Below are 26,044 nucleotides of genomic sequence, written 5' to 3' on the forward strand. Positions count from 1 at the left end.
CTGAACTGATTCATTTAAGAACTAAAATAGGACCATTTAATTACCACAGTATCAAATAGCAGAGTTTAATATGCTGAAAACAAAGGCTGTAACAAAATGTTTTGGTTTTTTTAAGTTAGGTATTTATATGAATTCCTTCAGGTGCCAAGTTCGTGGGGTGATATTTCAAAATGAAGCATAAGTCAAACTGGAGTCTCTGGTCTTTAAAAAACTAAATAAACACCCCTTCTAGTTACAGCATTTGTTTTTCTAAAACTTTGAAATATTGAATGTCCTCAAAACTCACCTCTATTTTTGATATTCTGGTAATTCTCCAAGTAACCTGTCTTGTGGTGTAGTTTGGCATTTATCCTTAATTTAGGCACTAGAAAATGTTCTTACACTTTTGACCCCCTATTTGAGTGTCTTGAATGCTGTTAACTTGGTTAAATAGACTAGGAAATATTAAGGGCCAAAGAAATTAGTTTGAAGTATTATTCTTCATGAATAATAATAACTAGCAAATTTGCACATAAGGAAGCTTTCTGTCTGGGGAATAAGGTTGTTGCCTTCATGCTCACAATCCACAGACAACCATGGATCCATCTTAATTCCCTCTTAAAATAATGTAACTTGGGTACACACAGCAGACAGACTGCTTGTACAGATTTTTCAGACATGTCTGCCACCTTGTTTCCCTTATTCACCCATCTTTCCTTACTATCTTTGTCCTACTCTGTCAAGTTCTATGGTAATCTCTCTTTCTGAAGGGACTAAACTTTGAGCAAAATGAGAGAAGAGCTGCTCTCAGTTCTTACCTCCTCACACAGCTCCAGACTCTATTAAGAAGCTACTCTTTCTCTGGGAGCACCTCCCTAGGGGAATCACCCTCTCTCCCAGCTAAATGGGCTGAGGGTAGCAGAGTAGGTACTTTGTTCTGCTGCTGCTGGCTGTTACTGGGGGAGAGATGTCTAACCGGGACTTCTGGCTACATACCAGTGACTCCAGGAGGGAACCCCCAAGTGCTTACCACAGAGGCTGAGGGAAGCAGAACAGAACCTCTTATGTTAAAGATATTCAAGGCACTGTCATCAAGGATGGACTATGGGAAGTTATCTTTTGGGGGGGAACTTGATGGATTTGGCCTGCATCCAATTTATTTTTTAACATTTATTATCTGCATTGATAACTGCACTATGAGATGCCTTTTCAGAAAATGTAAATTAAAAAAGAATCATGCAGGAAGGGCTTTCTGCAGCATATACTGTTCACTAATTTCTGAACATGATGTAAAGGTAGGAGCATTACATTTAATGACTCTAAATCATTAAATGTGTGCATTGACTATATATTGCTGGTTCAAAACTGTATTTCTTACATGCTACCAGAGATTTTTAGCTTCATGAACTTTGAGAGTATCTGAAACATAACAAAAATCATGTGAGATGATGATATTCCATTTAAATACTGCACTGCTTACGAAGAAACAAAAAATACGTTAGTAATTGTATTGTGCCTACACAGCCTCCAGAGTCCCAATCTTGTTTAGCACTACTGTAATACAAATAATGGGAATTCTAGATTGAGGAACCTTGGATTGCTGTTTTATTGGAAGATTAGTACCATTTGGGCTCCCCTAGTCATCAGGAACACATGACCAAGGGAAAAGAGCTGCCACCAACAATAGTTTGTCTAAACTTAGACAAGAAAGTTCAAGAAAGAATTAAATCTAGAAAACTATCCATTTGGCTATATCTATTATATGCAAGAGGTGACATTATGCTGTATGTATGCAGCTTGTATATACTGCTGCATTTTCTGAAAGCCTGTGAAATATCTTTCAGGGCTTGCCTATCAGAATAGTTTCTTTTGGATTTTTTTCTCTGGTTTCCTTAACAGGGAGAAAATATGTTTGCCCTTCTTGCCCCTGGAATGTATTAAATAAGGCCTGAAACGTATATATTTTTAAACTTTCTTCTGTTTTTTTTGTGTGGAATATCTTGTCTTCCCTGTCTTTGCCGGAGGACTCTTAAGTTCTTACGAGCAGAAAAGGCCTCAGTGGAAGGGCTCAGTGGAAAGGGCTGAGAGTGCTTTAACCATTAAAAATCTTTTCTGCTTGGATTCCTCCGTTTTCCTTACTGATAAGAAATACTGACGGGTTGGTGTGTCTTCAGTACCATTTTTCTCAGCTGATATGGCAGTAGACAAGTAGCAAAGAGTCTCACTGAGTTCGGATGCAATCATTGGCTGTTTAACTTCGTAAACATATGTTTCCAGGAGAAATCCCAGATGCTGCTTTTATTCATGCCGCTAGAAAAAAGCGTCAAATGGCTCGGGAACTTGGGGACTTTACGCCTATTGACAATGAGCCGGGCAAAGGCCGCCTTGTTCGAGAAGATGAAAATGATGCCAGTGATGATGAAGATGATGATGAGAAGAGAAGAATAGTATTCTCAGTGAAGGAAAAATCCCAAAGGCAAAAGATTGCAGAGGAAATAGGTAAAATGTTTTTGGAAGGATGATAGCATACCTAATATAGAAACTATTTTCATTGTAGGTTACTCACCCTGACCTTTACAAGCCCTTAAACAAAATGTTCTGCATAACTAATAGCAGTTTTGGTTTACCATAATCCACATTGCAGTTTGGTATAGAATATTTTATTTGAACTCAATGTCATAAAACTTTAATGATCCATTTTAAGGAATTATGGTAAAGTAGAATCTAGCTAATAAACACATTCAGTTTGCACACAAAAATGGCCCCTTTCTGCTTTTGAGCAAAGCTTTAATAGCACAGTGCTTTTCTGAAGTTTCATGAAAACTTAATTATACAAAATATTTGTGGTGAACTCTTAAGTATAAACTAATTAAAGCTATGCTTGTCAACCAAACAAAATGTATTGTGCCACATTATTCTTTTGATTATTTACTAGCTAATGTGTAAAATGAATTTACGGCGGATCTCTTGGTCATGGAAGATTAGCAAGGTTCTGGCTTGTAATAAGCATTAGGTGTTTTTTCTTACTCTAATGATTACGTAAATTTAACTATTGGAATTCGGAATGAAATATCCTTGGTATAAATCCATTATCTCCATTTTTATCTTGTCTGTTCATTTCCTTTGGGTGCCCAGGTATTGAGGGAAGCGATGACGAAGCTCTCGTGACTGGGGAACAGGATGAAGAACTCAGTCGATGGGAACAGGAACAGATACGAAAAGGAATTAACATACCTCAGGCATGTATTCAAATAGTTCAAAAAAGATGGTATATTTTTTGGGAAAGGTATAGGATTTTTAACCTTTCAGTGCATATATTGACTAAAACTTCCCCAAACTCAAAGCAGTATTATGCTGGTTGGTACAATTTGATCTGATGAGATTAATGGTGTAACTTTAATTTATAAAGTCCTCTCATATGGAAATAGGTGGTGTCTTGCTCCTGCTTTCTATCCATTATGGAAGAGTAATGAGCATTGTGGTAGCATTGACTAGCACTTATTAGCTAACTAGGGCCAGTAAGTAATGAAGCTTTGAAGTGAACTTTGTTTCTATTCTTCCTGTCCAGAAGTTGTTAGGCATGTATGGCCTGATACTACTGCGACTAAAGTCAATCGGAGGTTTTTGCCACTGATTTCAGTGGGAGTGATATCAAATCCACACTGGAAAGACATGCTAATAAAATCTAAAGCCTTAATGAATGTACATGTTCATCCCAGATGTACCAATGCCTGAGCCTACTTTTGACTAGAGCTAGGGGAAATGTTTTGGCCAAAAAATGGAGATTTGGGTTGAATGAAAAAATTTTCAAATTCATGTCTGATTTACCAAACTCATTGGAGGGGGGGGAAGGGGAGACATGAAAAAATGTAAAGGGGGGGAACTCCCAAAAACCTCAAACATTTAATTTTGACACTTTTAAAAACATTTTGATTTTTTTAATATTCAAATCAACTTTTCATTTCAAAACTTACTAGTTTTATTTTTTTTAAATGACATTTCATTTTGGATTCAACGAAAACTTCGTCTGACTCAGAATTATATTTTTTATTAGTACGGTCAGCAAACTGAAAACTCATTTGTACAGCTCTACCTGTGACCTCTTGGGAAGACTCCGTACCTGTGTAGGATTATGCCTTGTGGTAGCTGCGATTCGTGGCTTTGAGCAATGGTGAAGTAGCTGGCCCAGAGTTGGAAGGGGACACTAGTTGGCCTTGAAAGCTATTTTCTAAAATTAAAAAATATTTGTAAGGGTTTTCATGGCACGTTGTTAATCTGTATTAACAGCAGAGATTAGTACAGTTTAGGATATTTAGTAATTGGGTGTTGCAGGCTTGCTGCATTCAGTAGTATGCCATGAGCTATTACTACAAATAATGATAACCATGCTAAGACATTCTCCATGGAAGAGATTGCTTCTGTTAATTACTGTAGACCATAATTCTGTGAACACATCTTCGCTCTGTTTGTTTGTTCCCATCTATCTTTCATTAGGAGGTTATGAAAAGTGATTCATTTTAATAACCATTTTGATTTGAATAACTTCTGTCTGTGCATATAAAATGTCAAAACTAAGTTACAAAGTAATGTTTTTAAAAGGAGTGACATTAGCATTTTGAGTATTACATGTCTTCTTTCTATAGGTTCAAGCAAGTCAGCCTACTGAAGTGAATAATCTGTACTACCACAACTCTTACCAGACAATGTCTTATGGTTCATCGTATGGCATTCCTTACACTTACGCTGCTTATGGATCATCAGAGACCAAGTCTCAAAAAACAGATAATACACTTCCTTTCAAAACTCCCAGTAATGAGATGACTCCTGTTACTATTGATTTGGTAAAGAAACAGCTTAAAGACAGGTAGGGCAGACCATCTTTTTTAGACTTAAAAGACTTGTCCTCTAGCTTTCTATTCCCTCAGGCACCCTTTAATCTCGAGCAAATGCAGAATTTCATCGCTGGAAAACCACTGACTTGGCACATCATTTAAAAAACAAAAACAAAATGAAGATGACATTGAAACTTTGTTCAAAAGTCTGCTTGGATTTCTTCTGTGGAAGTGAAGCTTTTAAAATGTGGCAAATTGATCTTGTTGAAGACAGATCTGAGTTGCATCTTCTGGACGCTGAAAAAAATCTTGTAGTCAAGAATTGAAAGAACAGTGAGATGTTTAGCTTACGAAGTAACATAAAGTGTGTAAATCAGATTTTTTTTTTTTCCTGAATACATAACCATCTTACATTTTAGGCTAAAATCTGAGGTTTTTTTAGGGCTTAAACATTGTAATCTCCTTGTTAGGTATCAAAAAGATCCTACTGTATGAACAATCCAATTGCAATGAGACATATTTTAGAATGAACAGCCCACACTTTTTGTAATGTCTTCAAAACTGGTTTGTATGCCCCTTGTCGTAAAAACTTTCCATTAGCTGAAGTGCGTCTAGTCAGTGCAGTATAATAGAGGCTGTGTTATAGATTATATTTCTTGCTAGATATAGCATAATGCCTTTGCTTCTATTTTAATTTCTTAAGACTCAGTCTTGCAAGGTTCTAAGCGCCTTCGACTCCTGTTGGGATTAACAGGAGTTGACTGTACTCAGGACCTCGCAGAGTCTAGCTCATGTAACTTAAACTACTCTCCTTGCTGATAAGAACTGGAGAAGGGAGAAAGCATTGACAAATCACAGGTAGTGAATGTACCTTGAAAATATTTTCCTTATAGAGATTTGGTACTTGTGCTCTCTCACTCTGAAACAGATTAATATCTTCAACAGTGTGCATTATGTAGAGTTTACGATGTAAATTTGTTATCTATCCATTGTCCCTCAGGTTGGACTCAATGAAAGAATTGAACAAAGCCAATCAGCAGCAACATGAGAAACATCAGCAAAGCCGAGAGGACTCTACCAAGGCAATTGAACGATTAGAAGGGTCTTCTGGGGGTATTGGTGAACGGTATAAATTTTTGCAAGAAATGCGAGGGTATGTCCAAGACTTGCTTGAGTGTTTCAGTGAAAAGGTAAGGATGCAAAAACATTAATCTCTTTTCAATAAAACAGAAGTAGGGAAGCTTAGTACAGGCCAAACCCATGCCTCCTTGTACTTACTCCTGCGGCCCCCGCCCCCCAAAATATCAAAAAATCTGAGAGCATACTCAACAGAAGGTTTGGTTTTAGAGGTGATGAAAAGTCACTTTTTCATCATACTAAGCTTGTAAAGAGAAGTCTCACTTTTACAGTATAACAGATCTCTGGTGTATTTCCAGTTGGAATGTAAGTGCTGACTTGACTGAAGTGTGTGTGTGTGTTTTTAGAATGGTTTAAGAAATTGAATTTTTTTTTAAAATATTTACTCAAACACTTCCATATACACAGATTGGATGCCATGTTAACGGATAAAGTTAGTATCCATTATTGGTGAATTGTTAGATTGCATTGAGGTAAAAAGGGTTGAGGTGCAACACTGACTTTTTCTGGAAGCATTTAATGAGTGCCATATAACACACTTCTACTTTTTGCTGTAAATTTTCTGCTAGTAGCTTAAAAGATTTGGCAGTGTTCTGATATCTATTTGGCTGGAAAAGTTTTAGAATCAGCATAGCTGGCTGAAGATTTCAGAATTTTTTAGCTTTTTTCTTTTTAGGCTACTCTGTTGTATACTTCTAACTTGGAAGAATTAATTTTATTTCCCATTTAAGATAATTGAAATATCCTTTATACTTCCAATTCTGTAAACATTAGTATTAGTTAATTTGTATGGTAATCTAATCCAATTTACTGTAGTTAAATTTGGTGAAAAGATAAGATGCTAACAATCTTATGGGTGATGCGTACATTACACAAGTAAATTGCAATACAGAGGAGAGAGTGTTGTTGTAGGCTTTCACTCCTCTTTTCCTGAAAGTGATTTCTATTTTATACGCTATAGGAAGCTATTTATTACATAAATTACATAAGCCACTAGAATGGAGTATTTAGGATGGGGAAAGTGGCAGCTTTTACTTTTCTATCTGTAGGCTTCCCTTCACACCTACCACACGTTCAGGTTGATAAAGCAATTGATTCTTACTATAGTGAGATTAGCTGCTGTCTGTTGCTGGTGGAGCTTTCAGAAAATCCCCCATCTGTACTCTGAATCTTCACCACTACGTATCAAACAGAATGCCTCTGAACAACCTCTGTGTAAGCAAATAAATTGGTTAGTCTCTAAGGTGCCACAAGTACTCCTTTTCTTTTCACTTGAAACACGTTACTCTCGCTAACTTTTTTTCTGAACAGAACAATGCCAGTTGAGACTTCATCTGATCTTTTTAATGTTAACAATCAAACCAGTGATCAACCATTTAGGAAAAAAATTGGGAATAAGTAACTACATGGTTCTCAAAACTGAGCTGTGTGGAAGGTGGACTGTGTTTTTCATTTGATCCACTAGCCATACTAAATGCTGCTTAACTGAAGAAGCAAAATTTTTGAAACTGTAACATTGTTAGCTGACTATATAGGTAATGAAGTTGACAATTTATTACTGCCTCATTTTGTTGTGTGTCTAAAGTACAATCCAGATAAATTATGAGCTTGGCTTCTCTTCTCAGATCTTGTCTGTATTCAAAATTGCACCAGTTTAAAGGTGTGACTTTTTTTTTAAACAACTGCAAAACAGTGTGGACATTTAATTTGTTTTAAACCAGGTTTATTAAAAAAATAGTGTCCACACTGGTTTGCAGTTTAAATCAGTCTTAAAAATGACACCTTTACATTGGTGCAGTTCTGAATATGTAAAAGACACTGGTCTACACTGAAAAACTGACTGACCAGTAATGGACCAAAACCAGTTCTGATACTAACAGTTCAGTTATTTTCAACATTGGTTTAGGGGATCTGTTGCTGATAATCACTGGCAAAAACTGGTCAGTTTCCTACTGTAGATGGAGGTACTTGAGACTTGAATTTGTTAAATCTGCCTTCCTTTAGTATGTCATTGTCTGCTCTAATCTCTCTCTGGATGTTCTGTAGATGACTTATTAGGGGGGAAAAAAGGCCTTGTGCCTATATAAAGAAATACTTTCAATAAGTTGCCAAAAAATTACTTGTAAACTAAGCCCTTGATTCTACAATTGACTGCACCCAAGCATACTCCTGTATCCATACAGAGCGACTTTGGCTTCAGTTGAAGTCCACAGAGATGCACATACACAAAGTAAACTGTAAAATTGGGGCCTAATACAGACAATTTGACTGTAATATTTAAATACAGCATGAAATCTTAAGTATTCTCAAGGTTCTATGTATTCCCTAATTCTGTGGCCACAGAATTTGCACTGAAATCCACTGCCTGTTTTTTAGAAATCTGTAATGTGTTACTACAAAGATCTGTAACCCCTCAAAAGGTAAAACTGTGGGGCAGCATAAAATAACATAGAGGCAGCCAGACTGCAGAATTTTCATATTAGGTCATTAAAACCTCTTTAATTTTATTTTCATGAAATTGCAGCAGTAGAATTTCCTGTCTGAATTTAGAGATGCAGAATTTAGATTCAGGTTGCTCTGGGCCTTGCGTATCTCATGTTGGCTTTAGTTTGTTTTAAATTTACAATAATGCAGTTCATTTACCACTCCCCTGTAGAAAACTTCAGACTAAAAATTTTATTAAAGCAAATGTTAAAAAAATTATATAGTGCACAAGTTAAGAAAATAACATCTGTACATCTGGTTATAGTGCTTAGATTATCCACAAATACAAAGTTTGTCTTAAAAGTCATAAGATACATATAATGCATAATCAGCAATAACCCAAATTTAGGTGAATAAATTTAACAATACAGTTTACATACTAGAATCCGAATACTTGGGTACATCACTCATGAAAAGTTGTAGAGAGAGATGGTTGTGGAAAGCAAAATTATATCAATGAGTGAACATTGTCCCTCAGTAATTGAGATATTAGGGTAGGTTTACTACTGATGCATTTTGTTCTATAACACTGAAACTGGTGAGGATTGTGGTTAGTCATTTTCACAATGCTGGCACTAGGGGGAAACTTTGCATGAATGAGCACAAATGGGTTCATGACAATACATTTTTCTTCAGAAAGAGATTGAGCAGAGGGATGTGGAAGTTCTAGTGGTGTATAGACTTACTCCTGGAATAATGAGAACATTTTAGTTCTATAAAATCTTGTCTCCCTGCTATCCCTGTACCTCTCCCCTTTCTGAATTTATTTTTTTTACTTAGCATATTTTTAAGTATCAAACAGGTTTAGATGTGTGAAATACAATTCTTTCATAACACTGAGTTGCAACCTATACTGTAGTAACTGTTACATAGGTTTTAGAATAAAGTAGAATTGTAGGACTGGAAGGGACCTTGAGAGGTCATCTAGTCCAGTCCCCTGCACTCATGGCAGGACTAAATATTACCTAGACTGTCCATGTCAGGTGTCTATCTAACCTGCTCTTAAAAATTTCCAATAATGGAGATTCAACAGCCTCGCTAGGCAGTTTATTCCAGTGCTTAACCACCCTGACAGGAAGTTTTTTTCCCCTAATGTCCAACCTAAATTGCCATTGCTGCAATTTGAGCCCATTGTTTCTTGTCCTATTCTTAGAGATTAAGGAGAACAATTTTTCTCCCTTCTCCTAGTAACAACCTTTTTATGTTCTTGAAAACTGTTATCATGACCCCTCTGTCTTCTCCTCTCCAGACTAAACAAACCCAATTTTTTTCAATCTTCCCTAATAGATCTTAGATAATTTTAGTTGCTCTTTTCTAGCCTCTCTCCAGTTTGTCCACATCTTTCCTGAAATGTGGCACCCAGAACTGCGGTATCCAGAACTGCACACAATACTCCAGTTGGGGCCTTATCAGTGCAGAATAGAGCTGAAGAAGTCTTTCTCATGTCTTGCTTACAGCACTCCTGCTAATACACCCTGGAATGATAGATAGATAGATTTTATTTTATTTTTGTAACAGCATTGCACTGTTGACTCATATTTGGATTGTGATCCACTATGACCCCTAGATCCCTTTCTGCTGTACTCCTTCCTAGGCAGTCCTTTCCCATTTTGTATGTGTGCAACTGATTGTTCCTTCCTAAGTGGAGTACTTTGCATTTGTCCTTATTGAGTTTCATCCTGTTTACTTGAGACCATTTCTCCAGTTTGTCCAGATCATTTTGAATTTTAATCCTATCCTCCAAAGCACTTGCAACCCCTCCCAGCTTGGTATTGTTCTTTGTAAGTGTACTCTCTCTACCATTATCTAAATCATTGATAATGATATTGAACAGAACTGGACCCAGAACTGATCCCTGCAGGACCCACTTGTTATGCCCTTCCAGCTTGACTGTGAACCACTGAAAACTACTCTCTGGGAACAGTTTTCCAACCAATTATGAACCCACCTTATAGTAGCTCCATCTAGGTTGTATTTCCCTAGTTTGTTTATGATAAGATCATGCAAGACTGTATCAAAAGCATTACTAAATTCAAGATATACCACATCTACTGCTTCCTCCCTATCCATCAGGCTTGTTACCCTGTCAAAGATAGCTATTAGGTTGGTTTGACATGATTTGTTCTTGACAAATCCATGCTGACTGTTACTTATCACCTTATTACCTTCTAGGTGTTGGCAAATTGATTGCTTAATTATTTGCTCCATTATCTTTCTGGGTACTGAAGTTAAATGGCCTGGTCTGTAATTCCCAGGTTGTCCTCGTTTCCTTTTTATAGATTGGCACTATATTTGCCCTTTTCCAGTCCTCTCGAATGTCTTCTGTCTTCCATAATTTTTCAAAGATAATTGTTAATGGTTCAGATATCTCCTCAGTCAGCTCTTTGAGCATTCTAGGATGTATATCATCAGGCCCTGTTATCCTGAGGACATCTAACTTGTCTAAGTAATTTTTAACTTGTTCTTTCCCTATTTTAGCCTCTCCTGCATTTTCCCTAACATTCACTGTTAGACGTCCAATTGCTACTAACCTTTTCGATGAAAACTGAAACAAAGTCATTTAGCACTTCTGCCATTTCCACATTTTCTGTTGTTCTCTCTCCCCTCCCACTCCCAGTTGAGTAACAGGCCTACCCTGTCCTTGGTCATTCTCTTGCTTCTAATGTATTTAGACTGTTTTCTTGTTACCTTTTATGTCTCTAGCTAGTTTAATCTCATTTTTGTGCCTTGGCCTTTCTAATTTGGTCCCTACATACTTGTGTTGTTTCTTTATATTAAACCTTTGTAATTTGATCTAGTTTCTACTTTTTGTAGGACTTTTTTTTGTGCGGGGGAATTTCAGATTATTGACTTAACCAGGAGATCTTCAATGTTAAGGGCCAAATCCTGCATTGTCTTCCATGGATAATTACATTGAGTTCGCTGAATCTACTTGCATAACTAATGCTCACACAACTAAAAGTTTGCAGAATCATGCCTTAATACTATTTTGGTTTAAAGCACAGGGAGAATTTTAGGCAGAATGTAAGAATTCCTTGTCCTAGCTAACCATCAATTCAAGTTAACACCTCTTGTGTTACATGCAGTGCTATAAAATCTGGAATGATCACAGATGATCAGAATCCTGACTGTGCATGTCATCCAAGTGACGGCAATTCCCACAGCAGAGTGCCCCACAACGCCATGCTGTCATTGGGATTTAACTAAGTTGGGTTGAAGAGTGCCACCTGCCGATTTGGTGCAATCACTTCTTGCAGGAGCTAGGTGGTCTTTTATTCTAAGACTGTTGCCTTCATGCTGGTTAGTTCGTGAGACTTTAGAGGGTCACAAAACAAGGAATGGCTTTCAGCCATCCTACTACCACAATTAACACAACACTGTTTTTGGCTCTCTTAGAAGGTAAAGATATTGGCCATTATACCTTGCTTTTATTGTATAGATATGGAAAAGATGTGGGAGGGTGAGACTATTCGTGGATGTCCAACTGTATAGTTAGTTAAATTGTATTGTAATCTTAATAATCCCAGTATTGATATATCACCAAACCACACTTTGGAAATTAGGTTAAAAACTGATGCAAATGGAGTGAGATACTGTGCAGAAATCTCTGCACATTGATGTTTTTCCTGTTTTATTTTTTTGAGAAAAGCGTGTAACAATTAACCAAATGTTAATGGATTAAAGGATTAAATACATATGATTTTTAAAACTATAACAATGTAATAGGTAGTGAGAGCCATCAAGGTTGATCACCAGCTGCAATATTGTGGATGTAAAGAGTACTAACTCCTAAATTTAGTTGGTCTCCAGAAGGAATCTATTTTGAATGTATTCAAACACTCATGCACAAGTTTAGCTTTTCTTTTGATGTTCAGACACTGATTGGAGGAAACCTATGGGGACATTTTAAAACATTCTTTCAACTCTTCAGTTAAAATTTGTAGAATAAACTGCTCACAGGAAGAAGCTATTCTCTTTATGAACAGAAACAACAATAATGCTAGGATATGTACTTTACCCTTCAGTTAACACTACTGTTTGGTTGCATCCATTTTTGAAAAGGAGTCTTGTAAATCTGAGTTCAGAATTTATTTAACTCTAGAAAATCTTTAAACTTTTTTGTATCCATTTGCAATTAGTTCAAGAAGCTGTTCTGACCTGTTGGTGCTGATGTTCTCAGGCCAAGAATGCTAATGTGAAGAGCTGACACTTTTTTCCCTTGCTATCAAAGAAAACCTGGCTTGTAGTTCCTTTGGGTACCTGCAGTGGCCATTTCAGCTACAGTACCTTTAGTGTTAAGCTTTGTTGGAGGAGTTTTCCAAATACTGACTCCAGTCCTAGGTTAGTTCAGAAAACATTTTTCTGAAGCCATTCTTTATTTAAAAAAACAACAAAACCTTGGATTTTAGGTAGCAGTAAAATGTTAGAGCTGAAAGATTTTGGACTAGACATATCTCAGAGGTAAGGAGGCCATATCTTAAGTGTTTTAATGCCAGATATGAATAAATTACAGGAGGTGTCTTGCCAAATAAACTGAGAATTACTGTCTATTGTATTTGAATAGAAATATGGCCAGTTTTAATTCCTTGGTGCCAGGAACTGGGATCGCCCAACATAAGCTATGATGCTGCTGTCCAACACAGTAAATTCTAGTTGCTGTAACATACCTTTACTTCTAAAGTAATTGTACAACTGAAATACATTAGTCATATTAAAAAGTGAGTAGCAGATCATCACTGACTTAAACTCCAGTCCTGCAAAGATTTACCCAAGTGCATAGTTTTCCTCACATGACTCGTACCACTGAAGTGAAAATTATGCTCTTGAGTAAATTTTTTCGGGTTTGGAGCATCAGTTGGCATACACAATAGCATGTGGATGATGTTTCAATGATAAAATTCCGTAATAGTAAGTGCGCTATCAATCATTGGCATTGATTTAGTAAGTTCAGTATATGTTTTGTTTCTGTACCGCTTATTGTCAATAGCATACTTTTTCAGTAAATTAATTTTGAATCAGCATCTAGTATCTACTGTTGTAAAAGTGAGTTCTGTTAATTGTAAACAGTAGCACAAAACATTGCTTACAAGTACATACAGTGAAAACAATCCCATGGAATACATTTGTGGCATTTATACTCTAGTTCTGCATCTCTTTAAATCAGCCATTAACTTACTGTTCAGGCTTTTCACACTGCTGCTTATCAGTGAAAACTACTTGTACAACTTTTGTACTATAACTGAAGGCCATTATCATAAACTCTGTCAAATGCATGTATTGGCTCCAAAGATATCAGCTGGTAAAAGAAAACAACTGATGTATCTAAAAACCGCAACAGCCTACATTGCATCTTGGAATAGTATGGTACCCCAGACAATTAGGCACCTGAAGAGTTTGATATTACGTAGTGTGTTATATTTTTACAGGTGCCCCTGATTAATGAACTCGAGTCAGCAATGCATCAGCTGTACAAACAGCGAGCTTCCCGCCTTGTCCAAAGACGACAAGATGATATTAAAGATGAATCTTCGGAGTTTTCAAGCCATTCAAGTCAGTCCATCTTGAAGGTTTTTATTATTCATTAAACAACCTTGTTTACTTAGTATGGTTTAATTTAAAAATAAATACTGCAGAGCATGATTGACTTAAAACTTATCTTTTGTGATGACTAGAAGCAAATTCAGGTTTAAAGTATTCTGATCTGTTTTGTTTAAATACTGAGTCATTCTTACTCTTGAGACTTCATCTCTCCTATCTGCTAGTCTTAACTATATATATATGTGTTTTCTCTCTTTCCTAGCATTCAGGATATTTGAGAGTAGTGATGTTTGGCATGTAACTGTTTCCCTATGTCAGGCTCTCTTTTGACCTACTTACGTTAATGTAGATACAAAATTCATGATACATCTACCATTGATTTCCAAACAGGACTTTTAAAATGTTGATAACCTGAAGACTTAAAAAAAGTACAGTTTATTCTGTTAGCAATAAGTGTTACATTTCAACAGTGTAAGTTTAAGACTCTTAGAAAAGAAAAAGCATTTCAAAGCTAGGGAGGCTTTCTTCTCTTAGCCAGATTTAAGTTGTAATATTCAGATACTAACTCTGTAATATTATAAATACTTTATACACAATAGAAAGCCTCCTTTTGAGACCACTGCTCAGAAGTGGAAATCAATTTAAAAAAAATTGGTCAGTATCTCCGTTCTGGTGATCACTGTTAAATGTGTAAAATAAGTTGTGCAAAAAAACCAGATACTCATATTATCTATATTTTATTCCACATACTAATGATATCATGTAAAATTTCACTCAAGTGCTTTTGAAAACTTTCCTGAAATTGGTAGATCTGGTTTCCTGCTTTTAAGGAGATTTCCATTTAAAAAGTTTTTATTGCCCTCAGTTTTTTTTTGAATATGTAGAAAACATGTCCTGTGGGCAATCAAAATTCACCTTCGTCCCCGCTTTCTGGTATCCACTTCTATACCCATTATCCATTTGTCTATTTAAGAACTATCGAAAATGGATTTTGTACCTAGTTACAAAGCTACATTCTCCTGCCCACTGCAAGTCCCTTTTGAAATAATATTCAGCATGTGCACACAGCCTAATTAATTCTAAAGTTAAAATCACTCGCCCTCTTTTGAGAGCTTAGTTGAGCATAGGCCTTGTGCTGGCTCTCCCATTTACCCTGGGTGCATTGCTTTGAGGCTTAGGATATGCCAAGTATGCTCTGAGCAAATTACTTAGGGAGCCTATAGTGGGGCATGTTGGATTAGAATGTTGTTTGGGGGATGGGAAGAGTCCAGATACTATCATAAAGGGGACGCTTTATCTGAAGCATGGGAGCCCTGAGGATATATTCTGGTAAATAGATATATTCCTGAAATGTTTCAGTCCTGTCGTCCTCTCCACTGGGACTGGTAATGTGGTCAGTCAGTTTCTCGGTCAGAGGTGCACAAACACATCAACTTGACAATCAGCTCACTTTACTACTTAAACCAAAAAATTACTACCTTTGGAAGGGACTTAAACACATTCCCCAAATGTTTACTTTACTCTGTCTTGTTACAGTCTGTAACATAACCTTGACAGATGTAACATATTGAACAAATTACAACTTCTCCCATGCTCTAAAGCAGCTGTTCTCAAACTGTGGGTCGGGACCCCAGAGAGGGTTGCAGCCCTGTTTTACAGGGGTCGCCAGGGCTGGCTTGGACTTTCTGGGGCCCAGGGCCAAAGCCCGAGCCTCAACACTGGGGCTGAAGCCTTAGGACTCCAGCCCTGGGTGGCAGGGCTTAAGTTACAGGCCCCCTGCCTGGGGCTGAAGCCCTTGGGCTTCAGCTTTGGCCCTCCCACCTGAGGCAGTGGAGCTTGCGTTTTGGTTATTCGCTGTTCCCCTGGGGAGGCAGCAGGGCTCAGGCTTCGGTCCCTCGTCCTGGGGTCATGAAGTAATTTTTGTTGTCAGAAGGGGGTTGCGGTGCAATGAAGTTTGAGAACCCCTGCTCTAAAGCTTTCCTTTTCTGAAAGGATTTACCATTTCTTAAATAGGAACACTAAGACAAATAATCATTAACATTCTTAAATGATGAATGATTTGATAACCTGGTTTGGTAAGAATGCATAACTTTATTTTTGTGTAGTTTGAGGCTATTGTTGAAATCTTGTGATGTTTATTCTAGTGGGTGGATCTGGTATCAAGTAATACTTGTGAGAATTTATCGCAAAGGTTAGACAAGCTGGAGACTTTTGTTAATTTCAGTCAATGGCTTATCACCAGCTTCACTGATTAAGAGCAGAATTTAATGTAGCTAATCAGAATGATCTATCATGGAATTGCTGTTTTTTAAAAAAAAAAAAAAAAAATGGAAAAAACGTAGGCTTTATTTCCTAGGAGTTTCAGATATATATCAAAACCTACACGTAACTTAGTGAACTTGATTTTGTGCCAGGGAGCAAGACTAGATGAATAGGAGTCAGATACTGAATCTTTTGTTACAGGGCTGCCTTTCTCTTCCCTCCCCCTCTTCTCTGCTCACTCACTGTGTTTTTAAAATGTTGCATGCTGAATGCTATATTTATAGCAGCAGTACAGTTTTTTTTCATTTTTGTTGGTACCAAGCAGTTTAAACATTTACTGCTTTAGGCCACGGAGTGTTGATAACTTGTGAGTACCAGTATTAGAGGGGAAGACTGAAGTGTGATGAAGCCAAATTCGTATTTGAATAAATTTGGAGTATCTTCAATTTGAGATTCCAACTTCCATCACTACTTCTCTCAACCTGTAGTAGCTACAGATTCAAACATTTGGGTTTGTCTGTTTTTAGCTGCTTCAAAATACTGGACAACACATTATTCCCTGTTACTGTAGATGGAAGTGTTTTAATTTCAACCAATGTAATCTTGCAGGTAAAGCACTGATGGCACCGAATCTTGATTCTTTTGGACGAGACAGAGCACTCTATCAAGAGCATGTAAAACGGCGGACTGCGGAAAGGGAAGCTAGAAGGTACAGTACTAAGATTTCCTGACTGTATTGGGGTAGCACCCAAAGGCTCCATGCAGTATCATTACATCACGCAGGGATTTCCATAACATGTAGGAAAGCGCTGTCCCCACCCTGGACAACTTAGAGACTATTTGCTTTGTGCAGTAATGAAGAGAACATTTCAGTTAAATGACAAAAGTACATATCTGGTTAGTTACAGTTCTCCTTCCAACAAAACTTGCTCCTTTCGTCCTAATCCCTCTGTCCAGACGCCTCATGCCTCAGCCCACGTGCTTGCCAAGGATATCCTCAAAGAAATATTCAGGCTTAGTATGTGGAAGCAGCCAATCAGATGGTGCTTGCTAAAGTTACTGAAAATGCCTATAAGCCACTCCAGTCTTGCTGCAGTCCTTACTGCTTTCACCTAGCTCCCATGGTGAGGGATGGAGAGGCTATCTTTACTTTGGCTCTGCTGGGGTCAGGAGTAGGACCAGCATGGCTAAAACTATTGTTCATTTGTACAAAGATCTTAATGATTGGTTTATACTGTAATTGTATTGCTGCTTTATAGAGCCCGTCGTAGGCAAGCAAGAGAACAAACTGGGAAGATGGCAGATCACTTTGAAGGCCTTTCTAGTGATGATGAAGAAACTTCAACAGATATTACTAATTTCAACATGGAACGAGGTTAGAAAAGTCACTCACTTATTAACTGAACATGGAAATCCTAAAAAAAAAAAAATGCATATTACACAATATGGATTTTTTTCTAGACTTAGAATGACAAGATAACAGAATCACAACAGTGACTTGAAGTTGTTTTTTAAAAAAGCATTTAATAAGAATATGGAACTTGATGGGGACAATATCAACTCTTAAAACGAAGTTTAATAGACCTGTTCTAAAATCATGTACAAATTCAATTTCTTCTATGGAGATAGTCTAGCTAAAATAGAGGAATTGCTCTTCCTCCCTTCTTGCAGAACAAACTTGCATAGTAAAGTGTAACAACATGCCTCCTTCCCCACGCCAGCATACAGTTTTGCACAGATTCAGTGCTTTATTTTCTTTGCAAGTCTGAGTGGTTTCTATTGCATTATGAAACACATGCTCCCTCTAATGACAGAGTTAAACATTTAAGTTTGTGTGGATTTTGGCAATTCATTGTTCAGTGGGACACACTTGAACTCTATCTTCTAAAAAAAAATATATATATATTGGGGTGATTTTTGGCAAGATATTCTATTATCCCCAAGAATTCTGAAGTTGCAGACTTTGGTAGGTGAAAGACAATGTCTTTTCTGAAGTTCTGCATAAGTGTCTATAAGCTTATTGACAATTTTTATGGAGCTATGTTGCACTAACAGTTTGAAATTTAATATTTTTTTTTTTTGCATACATGTAACTAAATGGACTGTGTGTAGTGACTTAGGCCTGTAAGCCTATAACCCTAAAATTTCCATTGTTTTAATTGGCTGTAGTTTCACGAAAACTGCTATCCGTGCATAAGAATAATCTGTTTGAGTTTTGTGAAGTGTCTGTCTGTTTAGGTTTTTTTGCAGGTACAATAAAACTTTTGTTAAAAACAATATTAACCTCAACTATCTAGTTAAAAACTTAGAACCTGAACTGCTGTTTTAACTTGGCTTCTTGTGCATATATGAGATTTAGAAACAGATACTATGCCTGCTCAGTATCTATTAAAGACTTTTAGTATATTCATATCATACACACCATAGATTCATTTTGGATTGCAAGATGCACAAATAGCATACATATAACTGGGATATAATGGCAGTTAAAGATTGCTGGGACAATTTAATATGTTCTTAGTTTAGGTATCACTGTTGTGGGAGACCAGTATAAAAGATAGTTATATGATGCTCCACTTTGTAATGCCTCCCATTTGTTTCTCTTTTGGAACTGAAGAGCTATAGGAATGGCCCTTTGAAGTTTGTCTCTTTATATTCTTGATGCTCTAACTCTAAACATTGTTTACAACAAAGAGAACTAGAGCTGCAGGAAGAAGGAATGACTAAAATGAAGAGAACGTAATTGTGTAAGAAAAGGGGTGAGAGGGAGTAAAAGGATAAAGCAGGAACTTAAACAGCTGCTAGGCTTGTAAACTATTAGTACAGTAAAAATACAAAAAAAGTTCCTGGTAATTGTAATGTTCACTAAATGTGATTTTTTATTATTATTTTGTGATATATATATTCACATTATCAACAGTTCAATTCGCTCTAAGATCCACATGTCCAAATCCACACTTTCTGGAACCCTCATTTGACTGGCTAGTGTTAAGGATGCCCCATCACACTTAGAACGTGGCACTTAGTTCTTCATTTTCACCCTTATTTATCATTATTGATACAGTCCCACTTCTGGCTACTACTGAAACAAAACTGGTGGTGCTACCAAAGCTTACTAGATCTTAATATAAAACATATCTGCATGATAAAACAGTTTACCAAATAGACACTTACAGCACCCAGGCACTGTTTGTGTTGCAGTGAGGGAAGAACAGAGGACAAGAAACTAGAAAACTGAATTTTTTTTGTTGCTTTTGTCAGTTTCTAAGCTGAATATCATTTAATTTGCTTGGGTAAACCACCTTATGGGAGCTCTTGTAGACAATAGAACATCAGCTTGTTACCTAGTTCTCTAAACTTTTTCCCCCTAGATCGCATTTTGAAGGAATCCACCAAAGTTTTTGAAGATGTACTAGAAAGTTTCTACTCAATTGACTGCATTAAATCACAGTTTGAAGCCTGGCGTTCCAAGTATTTCTCCTCTTATAAAGATGCTTATATTGGCCTCTGTTTACCAAAGCTGTTTAATCCTTTAATAAGACTTCAGCTCCTTACCTGGGCTCCTTTGGAGGTAAGATACTGTTACTCAAATTAAGTGAACTGTTGTGCATTAGAGCATCATTTTTTCAAAACAAGGTGAACTACCCTTCGGTTCTTTTCGAGTATGCCACTCTCAGGTCTTGGGCCTCAAGCTCTCAAGATTATAAGGGTGTAAGCTCTTTAGGGCGGGGACCTTGTTTTTGTTCTGTATGTACCGCATCTAGCACAATGTGGTCCTAGTCCATGGTTAGGGCTCCCAGGAGGTATGGAAATATAATTAATAAACTTTTTTTTTTTTAAATGGAATCATATGATTCTTCCATGCTCAGACTGGGCTTTGGGCTGCTGTCCCCTGTGGTTAGCACAGCAGGTCTGACTTAAGTTCAACATCTGCAATTCTCTTTCCTTTGGGAGCAATGACAGTGGTATCCAGTAACCACTTCTTAAAGAAGTAAACTTCTTAAAGCAAAGTATTTATTTAGAACAAAAGTACTTAAGGGAAAACAGATCTTAAAACAATTTAAACTTGTTTATTGTTGAGTGTACCTTCAGAATAAAATGAGCTATTTTATTTCCCAGTTAAGCATATAGTTATGTTGAAAACATGCCAAATAGCTTTCCACTTACAATTTTTAATGATTTGGCTATTCATTTCACTTATGTTAGAATATAGAAACAGGGCTGATGCCAGGAAGGGGATAGGTTATAAATAATGTTAATAGATGTCCCCCAGTATCTGTCTATGTGGAGTAGAATTACAAATATAATAGTGTGTGGACCCATGAGACATTTTGGTGCTCGCAGGTTTAACCATTTATGTTCCATAGGCTACAAAATGGGCATATAAGAAAACCACATTTATATAAAATAGGCCTTTTTCATCAGGATTCTGTAGTTAGTGTGGTATCACTAGTGTATTCCATTCTGGGGTTTTGTACAGAGTGGTAGTCAATGATTTGTATGCCACCAGTGTAAGAAAAGAAAATACTTTACATCGCTCTGAAGTAAGTGAATACTATCCCCATTCTGTTAATGGGGAAATTAAGGCAGAGTGGCTTACCCTCAGTCATGCAAAATCAGTTGCAGAAATGAATAGGCCCTAAGTGATTTGTACTTAACTGAGGTATTTTGGGCCAGATAAAAATGCAGAGAAGTCTGCATTGAATTCCGTGTGAGTAAAGCACCTTTGAAAATCCCATTAGGTGCCTAAACACCTCTTAAAAATCTGGCTCTTTTTCTAATGGCTAATGTGCCTAATACTTTTAGGATGTCTAGGATACTTGGCTCATAATTCCAAAGCTATTGTTTTCTTTTTAAAAGGAGGGAAAAAAACTTTGGCCTTCAAGTGTATTGTGCTGATGTTTTAGGATGGCTAAATAAGTTGTTCAGGCTCTTTAAAACTCCTGTTGGCCTCAAACAATGTTTAAATGTATGGGACTAACGTCTGTCCTATTAATTTTAATAGGGCAAGTGTCAAGATTTTGAGAGCATGTTGTGGTTTGAATCGTTGCTATTTTATGGCTGTGAAGAACAGGAGCAAGAGAAGGATGATGCTGATATTTCACTATTACCTACCATTGTGGAAAGAGTTGTTCTCCCTAAACTAACAGGTATGACTTAAATGCTATTTTGTAACTTTTACAAATATTAAACCATAGTAAATACAGAAGAACAACTTTCATGTGATTTAACCTATTAATACCTACTTTTTGAGCACCTGCAAAGAAAACTGTGTAGTAATTCTTAATTATTTTTACTAGTACTTGCTGAAAGTATGTGGGACCCTTTTTCTACAACACAGACATCTAGGATGGTAGCAGTTACACAGAAACTAGTAAATGGATACCCTTCAGTGGTAAACGCAGAAAACAAAAACACACAGGTAACATTTTTTTCCTCAGTCATGCTAGTTTGGAAATCTATTTTATAGAATTTCTGCAGCATAATGAGAAACATTAGACACATTGGAACAAGAAAGAGAATCTTACAACTAATGGATGTGACAGTGCCCCGTTCCATAGTGCTAAAGATCCACTGGAGCAGCTGGGGGAAGTAAACTAGGAAGGATGCTAAGCCATTTGAGTCTGTACAAAATGTACAATAGGATTTGAACAGAGTGATTCAAAATGTACCAAACTTAGTTATGGGGCTATAATTTCACTTTAAGGTTCAGTTGGAAACGCCATTGCTTCTGTTTTCATAGCATATTGTATTGCTAGAACCTCTAGATTGAGTGCCACATAATTCATTTGCTTGTCTTTTATGACAAAAGAATGTCTTTGACAGCTTACTGATACTTTGCAGTGTCGTAGCTGTATACTTACAGTATAGAAGTTAACGGAGTATGAATGCAAACCTTAAAATAGGCGATAACTCCCAGCAGAGTTGATAGATTAAGACTGTATAAGACCCTGATTCTGCAAATTGTTAAAAATTTGTTTAAAGTTAAGCACAGGAATAGCTAAATTGACTTATGTTCCCTTTAAACTGAAGTCCAGTATTTTTACTGACTTGTTAATTGTAGCTATTCCCAATATTTGACTTCAGTAGGACTACCCGCATACTTGAAGTTAAGCATGTTTATGTACTTTGCTGAATTGGGGCTTAAAGCACTTTGCATTTTTAACTTCTAAAGAGGCCTTTAATTTAGCTAACAACCAAAGCAGGACTGCAAAAATTTTTAGCATTTTCATCTCTTAACTTTTTCAGACACTCTTGAAGGCCCTGTTACTAAGAATGAGAAGAACGCTAGATGACGATGTGTTCATGCCATTGTACCCCAAAAAGTAAGTTGCTTGTTTAAATGTGCAAAACAGCCATAAACATCTTGATTGGCAATTCCAGTTGCCTTTTTGTCTTGCATATGGTAGCTGAGGCTTTTTATAGCTCTGGGCTCATTCTTGGGTTTGGGTTTTAGCGATTTTTTTTTTTTCAGGTTTAATAACATACTGTAAGAATGTAATGAGGCGAAAATGATGAAAAAAGTTATTTGAAACTTTGGAATTTTACTGTAGTCTGCCCTCCATTCATGAAAATAAGAATAATCCACAACCTTCAGACTGAAGTTTTTATGGTTACCTATTAAACAAGTTTAGAGAAATCCTTTTATTTTCCAGCGTCTTAGAAAACAAGAACTCTGGTCCTTATTTGTTTTTCCAACGCCAGTTTTGGTCCTCAGTGAAGGTAAGCCAACAAAAATATCTGATGAGGCCTCAAGCCAGGTACTGCTACAATAAAATACACTTAAATATTTTAGAGAATTACTTAAAAATGCATATGGTGGAAGGGAGGTTGTGGGAAACTTTTGAAAAAAATTTAGCTTTGTAGACTAATGAAATTACTATATTCAGTACTTTGAGTGGGGTATATAAGTACAGATATAGTGAACATTTGTAATTTTAAGATAAATTTCAATTTTAAGTTAAAGTAGCACTGTAAGGTTTAAAGGAAATTCTCTTCTGATAAAATTTCATCCCCTTTTAAAACCATCTCTTATACAAAGAACAGAGAGCTTGGACAGATCACTTTGTAAATGATAACTATTTTAAAATTATGCATTACATATTTATTTGACATACAAAGCAGATCAGTCTTGATAGTCCAAATGACCAAAAAATAAAATCTGACAAAATCTAAAAGCGTGCAGGCAAAATATAAACAGGGTAGCTGAAATGAAAGGTCTTGGTTGGGGACAAAGGACAGAACAGCTACTTTGGTTGTTTATTTTTAACTTTTAAAAAAAGTAGGAAACATCAAACTCGTGCACAAGTGACACATTTATTTATCCCTTTGGCTTTCAGTCACTGCTTGCTCCAGAGTTCTAGAACAATTGTAATCTTGGTCTACTTGAGGCAAGGGGGTAGAGAGAAGATGGAGGAAACACCTTGTCTTCACATATGCATAGTCAGAAGGTGGCCCTCTTTTTTTTTTTAATCTTTAGCGACTGTTGAAATTAGACACAATGGTCGCTTGCCCTTTCATTTGAAATAAAGTATATGAACTCAACAAATATCCAAACTTTACAGACTTCTGCAAACAGTAGTAGATCTAGGATTTTCCAGTGGTGGGTGTAGGGACTGAATTGGGGAGAAATGGGATTGTTTCTCCAACTTCTGGATACGTTTGAAAATCTGTTCATATACATAACAATACTTGTAACATTTTGGCAACAAACATTTCAATTTAAAAGCGTACAATTGGCTACCCTTAAACCTTTCTTTCATTTTTAATTTTTATCTTGGGTGTGAGTGGGTGTGTGTTCTAGAGGAAAAACTGGGCATGGCTCTCAGTTCTCAAACATTAAAATGAAAGTGATTTGTAGAAGACCAAAATTGGTCATATGTTCATGACCTTGCTTTTTTTTTTTAAATGAAGTAAATTCAACCGCATCTTGAAAGCAATTTTCATAAATAACCCCCTCACTTCATTATGCTGTGGTAGGAAAGTGTCATTTTACAGATGGGGAAAATGGCACAGAGTAATTTTGACTTGACAAAGCCATAGAAGTCTGCGAGAGTCAGGATTAGTATTGAGTTCCTGGCCTTTCCAGTTCTGTGCTAAACCAGGAGACCAATGGTGTCCAACCTGTGGTCTAGGGCGGTGGTTTTCAAACTCTTTCTGGGGACCCAGTTGAAGAAAATTGTTGATGCTCCTAACCCAACGAAGCTGGGAACGAGGGGTTTGGGGTGTGGGAGGGGGCCCTGGGCTGAGGCAGGGGGTTGGGGTGCAGGAGGGGGTCAGGGCTCTGGGGTGGGGCCAGGGATGAGGGGTTTGGGGTTCAGGAAGGGGTTCTGGGTTTGTGGGGGGGCTCAGGGCTGGGGCAGGGGATTGGGGCACGGACTTACCTCCGGCAGCTCCCAGTCAGGGACGCAGCTGGGGTGCAGAGGCAGGCTTCCCGCCTGTCCTGGCATCGGAGACCGTGCTGTGCCCCAGAAACAGCCAGCACCAGGCATGGCTCTGGTGTGCAGGCATTCTTCCCAGCTCCCATTGGCTGGTACCCGGCCAGAGGGAGTGTGGAGCTGGTGCTCGGGGCGGGGGCAGTATGCAGAACCTTGTGGCCCCCCTGCCTAGAAGCCGGACCCGCAGCTGGCTGCTTCTGGGGCACAGCGCGGTATCAGAACAAGGAGGCACTAGCCTGCCTTAGCTGGGCAGCACTGCTGTTGGGACTTCTAACGTCGTGGTCGGTGGTGCTGACCAAAGCCATTAGGGTCCCTGGTGCTGAGCAAGGCAACCCAGTGCCTTACATGCCACGACCCAATACTGGATTGCCACCCGAACTTGGAAAAACACTGATCTAGGGGCTCTGAGGCTGATCCCTGAGTCCTGACTGACAGCCTTGACAAAGGGTCACACACCTTGCATGATACTTCCATTTGACAGCCCTGTTGCTTATTCTGTACAACCTGTGAGAAATCTTAGCAAACTGCGGAAGTGACTTGTAATATTGGTGCCACTGGTTGCCAGGAGTTACTGTGGCACCTGCTGAGCAGGCAGCCAGGCCTCAGTGCTTCCCCTGCTGGACCAAAGTAGGGAAGGAGCATAGTAGAGGCAGCACTGGCAGCACATCGAGGCAACAGAGAGAAGGTGAGGGGCCTACCACTGATCCCAAGCTCTAACAGCTATCTGCACCAGCTTTCCTCCAGGTACTCCTGCAGAGCTTTACACCCAGACAGCCCCAAGTCACCTACCACTGAAACCGTCCCATACTCCCAAATACACTCCAGCACCCATTTATCTCCCCACAGCAACAGCTGTCAAGTTTAGTGGAGCTGCATGTCCTCTCTTTTCACTGTTTGGGACAGATTGTGTTGACTGTAAGTTGAAGTGTCTGGTTATGTTAAAATTTGCAAACATGCAAAATAGCTTATTAAATCTACATAAAATGTCTCACACTGAGCAGCACGATTTGACAGCTATGCTGTTAAGAAAACTGGTATTTTTATGCCAAGGAAATTGATATAAAATGTTGCTCCCTGTAACCTTTTCAATGAAATGTTTTGCATCATCCTGCTGCTACAGGGAGGAAGTAGGAGCAGGCACATCCTCCCAAACTGTCTTCCACTACTTTCTTTGAAGCCCCAGCTGGAGCTTTTGCATGAATTGGGAGTGCTCTGAATTGCTGCTCTCACGCTGCAGGGTAGGGTGGGGAGAGTAGCCCTGCTTTCTTGCCAGGCTATGGAGCTCCAGAGAACAGGATCTGGAGATTCACTAGCTCTGCCTGTGCTTAGGGGAGTACCTATCAAAAAACATCTCTTAAACCCCACACAGCCACT

General features: G+C 37.8%; 1 protein-coding gene across 1 annotated transcript in view; it reads left to right on the forward strand.

Moving 5' to 3' along the window:
• The window catches only part of PAXBP1 (PAX3 and PAX7 binding protein 1), a 34,988-nt gene that overhangs the window by 4,271 nt on the left and 4,673 nt on the right, over positions 1 to 26,044 (forward strand). Inside the window, exons 4-15 of the mRNA XM_077819254.1 lie at positions 2,257 to 2,478; positions 3,115 to 3,218; positions 4,623 to 4,843; positions 5,812 to 6,001; positions 13,859 to 13,982; positions 16,842 to 16,941; positions 17,492 to 17,607; positions 19,604 to 19,803; positions 21,238 to 21,382; positions 21,533 to 21,654; positions 22,482 to 22,558; positions 22,889 to 22,955. Of these exons, the coding sequence (XP_077675380.1) occupies positions 2,257 to 2,478; positions 3,115 to 3,218; positions 4,623 to 4,843; positions 5,812 to 6,001; positions 13,859 to 13,982; positions 16,842 to 16,941; positions 17,492 to 17,607; positions 19,604 to 19,803; positions 21,238 to 21,382; positions 21,533 to 21,654; positions 22,482 to 22,558; positions 22,889 to 22,955 (1,688 nt within the window). The remainder of the gene's footprint in view (positions 1 to 2,256; positions 2,479 to 3,114; positions 3,219 to 4,622; positions 4,844 to 5,811; positions 6,002 to 13,858; positions 13,983 to 16,841; positions 16,942 to 17,491; positions 17,608 to 19,603; positions 19,804 to 21,237; positions 21,383 to 21,532; positions 21,655 to 22,481; positions 22,559 to 22,888; positions 22,956 to 26,044) is intronic.

The sequence above is a fragment of the Eretmochelys imbricata genome, chromosome 1, assembly GCF_965152235.1.
Source record: "Eretmochelys imbricata isolate rEreImb1 chromosome 1, rEreImb1.hap1, whole genome shotgun sequence".
Lineage (NCBI taxonomy): Eukaryota > Metazoa > Chordata > Testudines > Cheloniidae > Eretmochelys > Eretmochelys imbricata.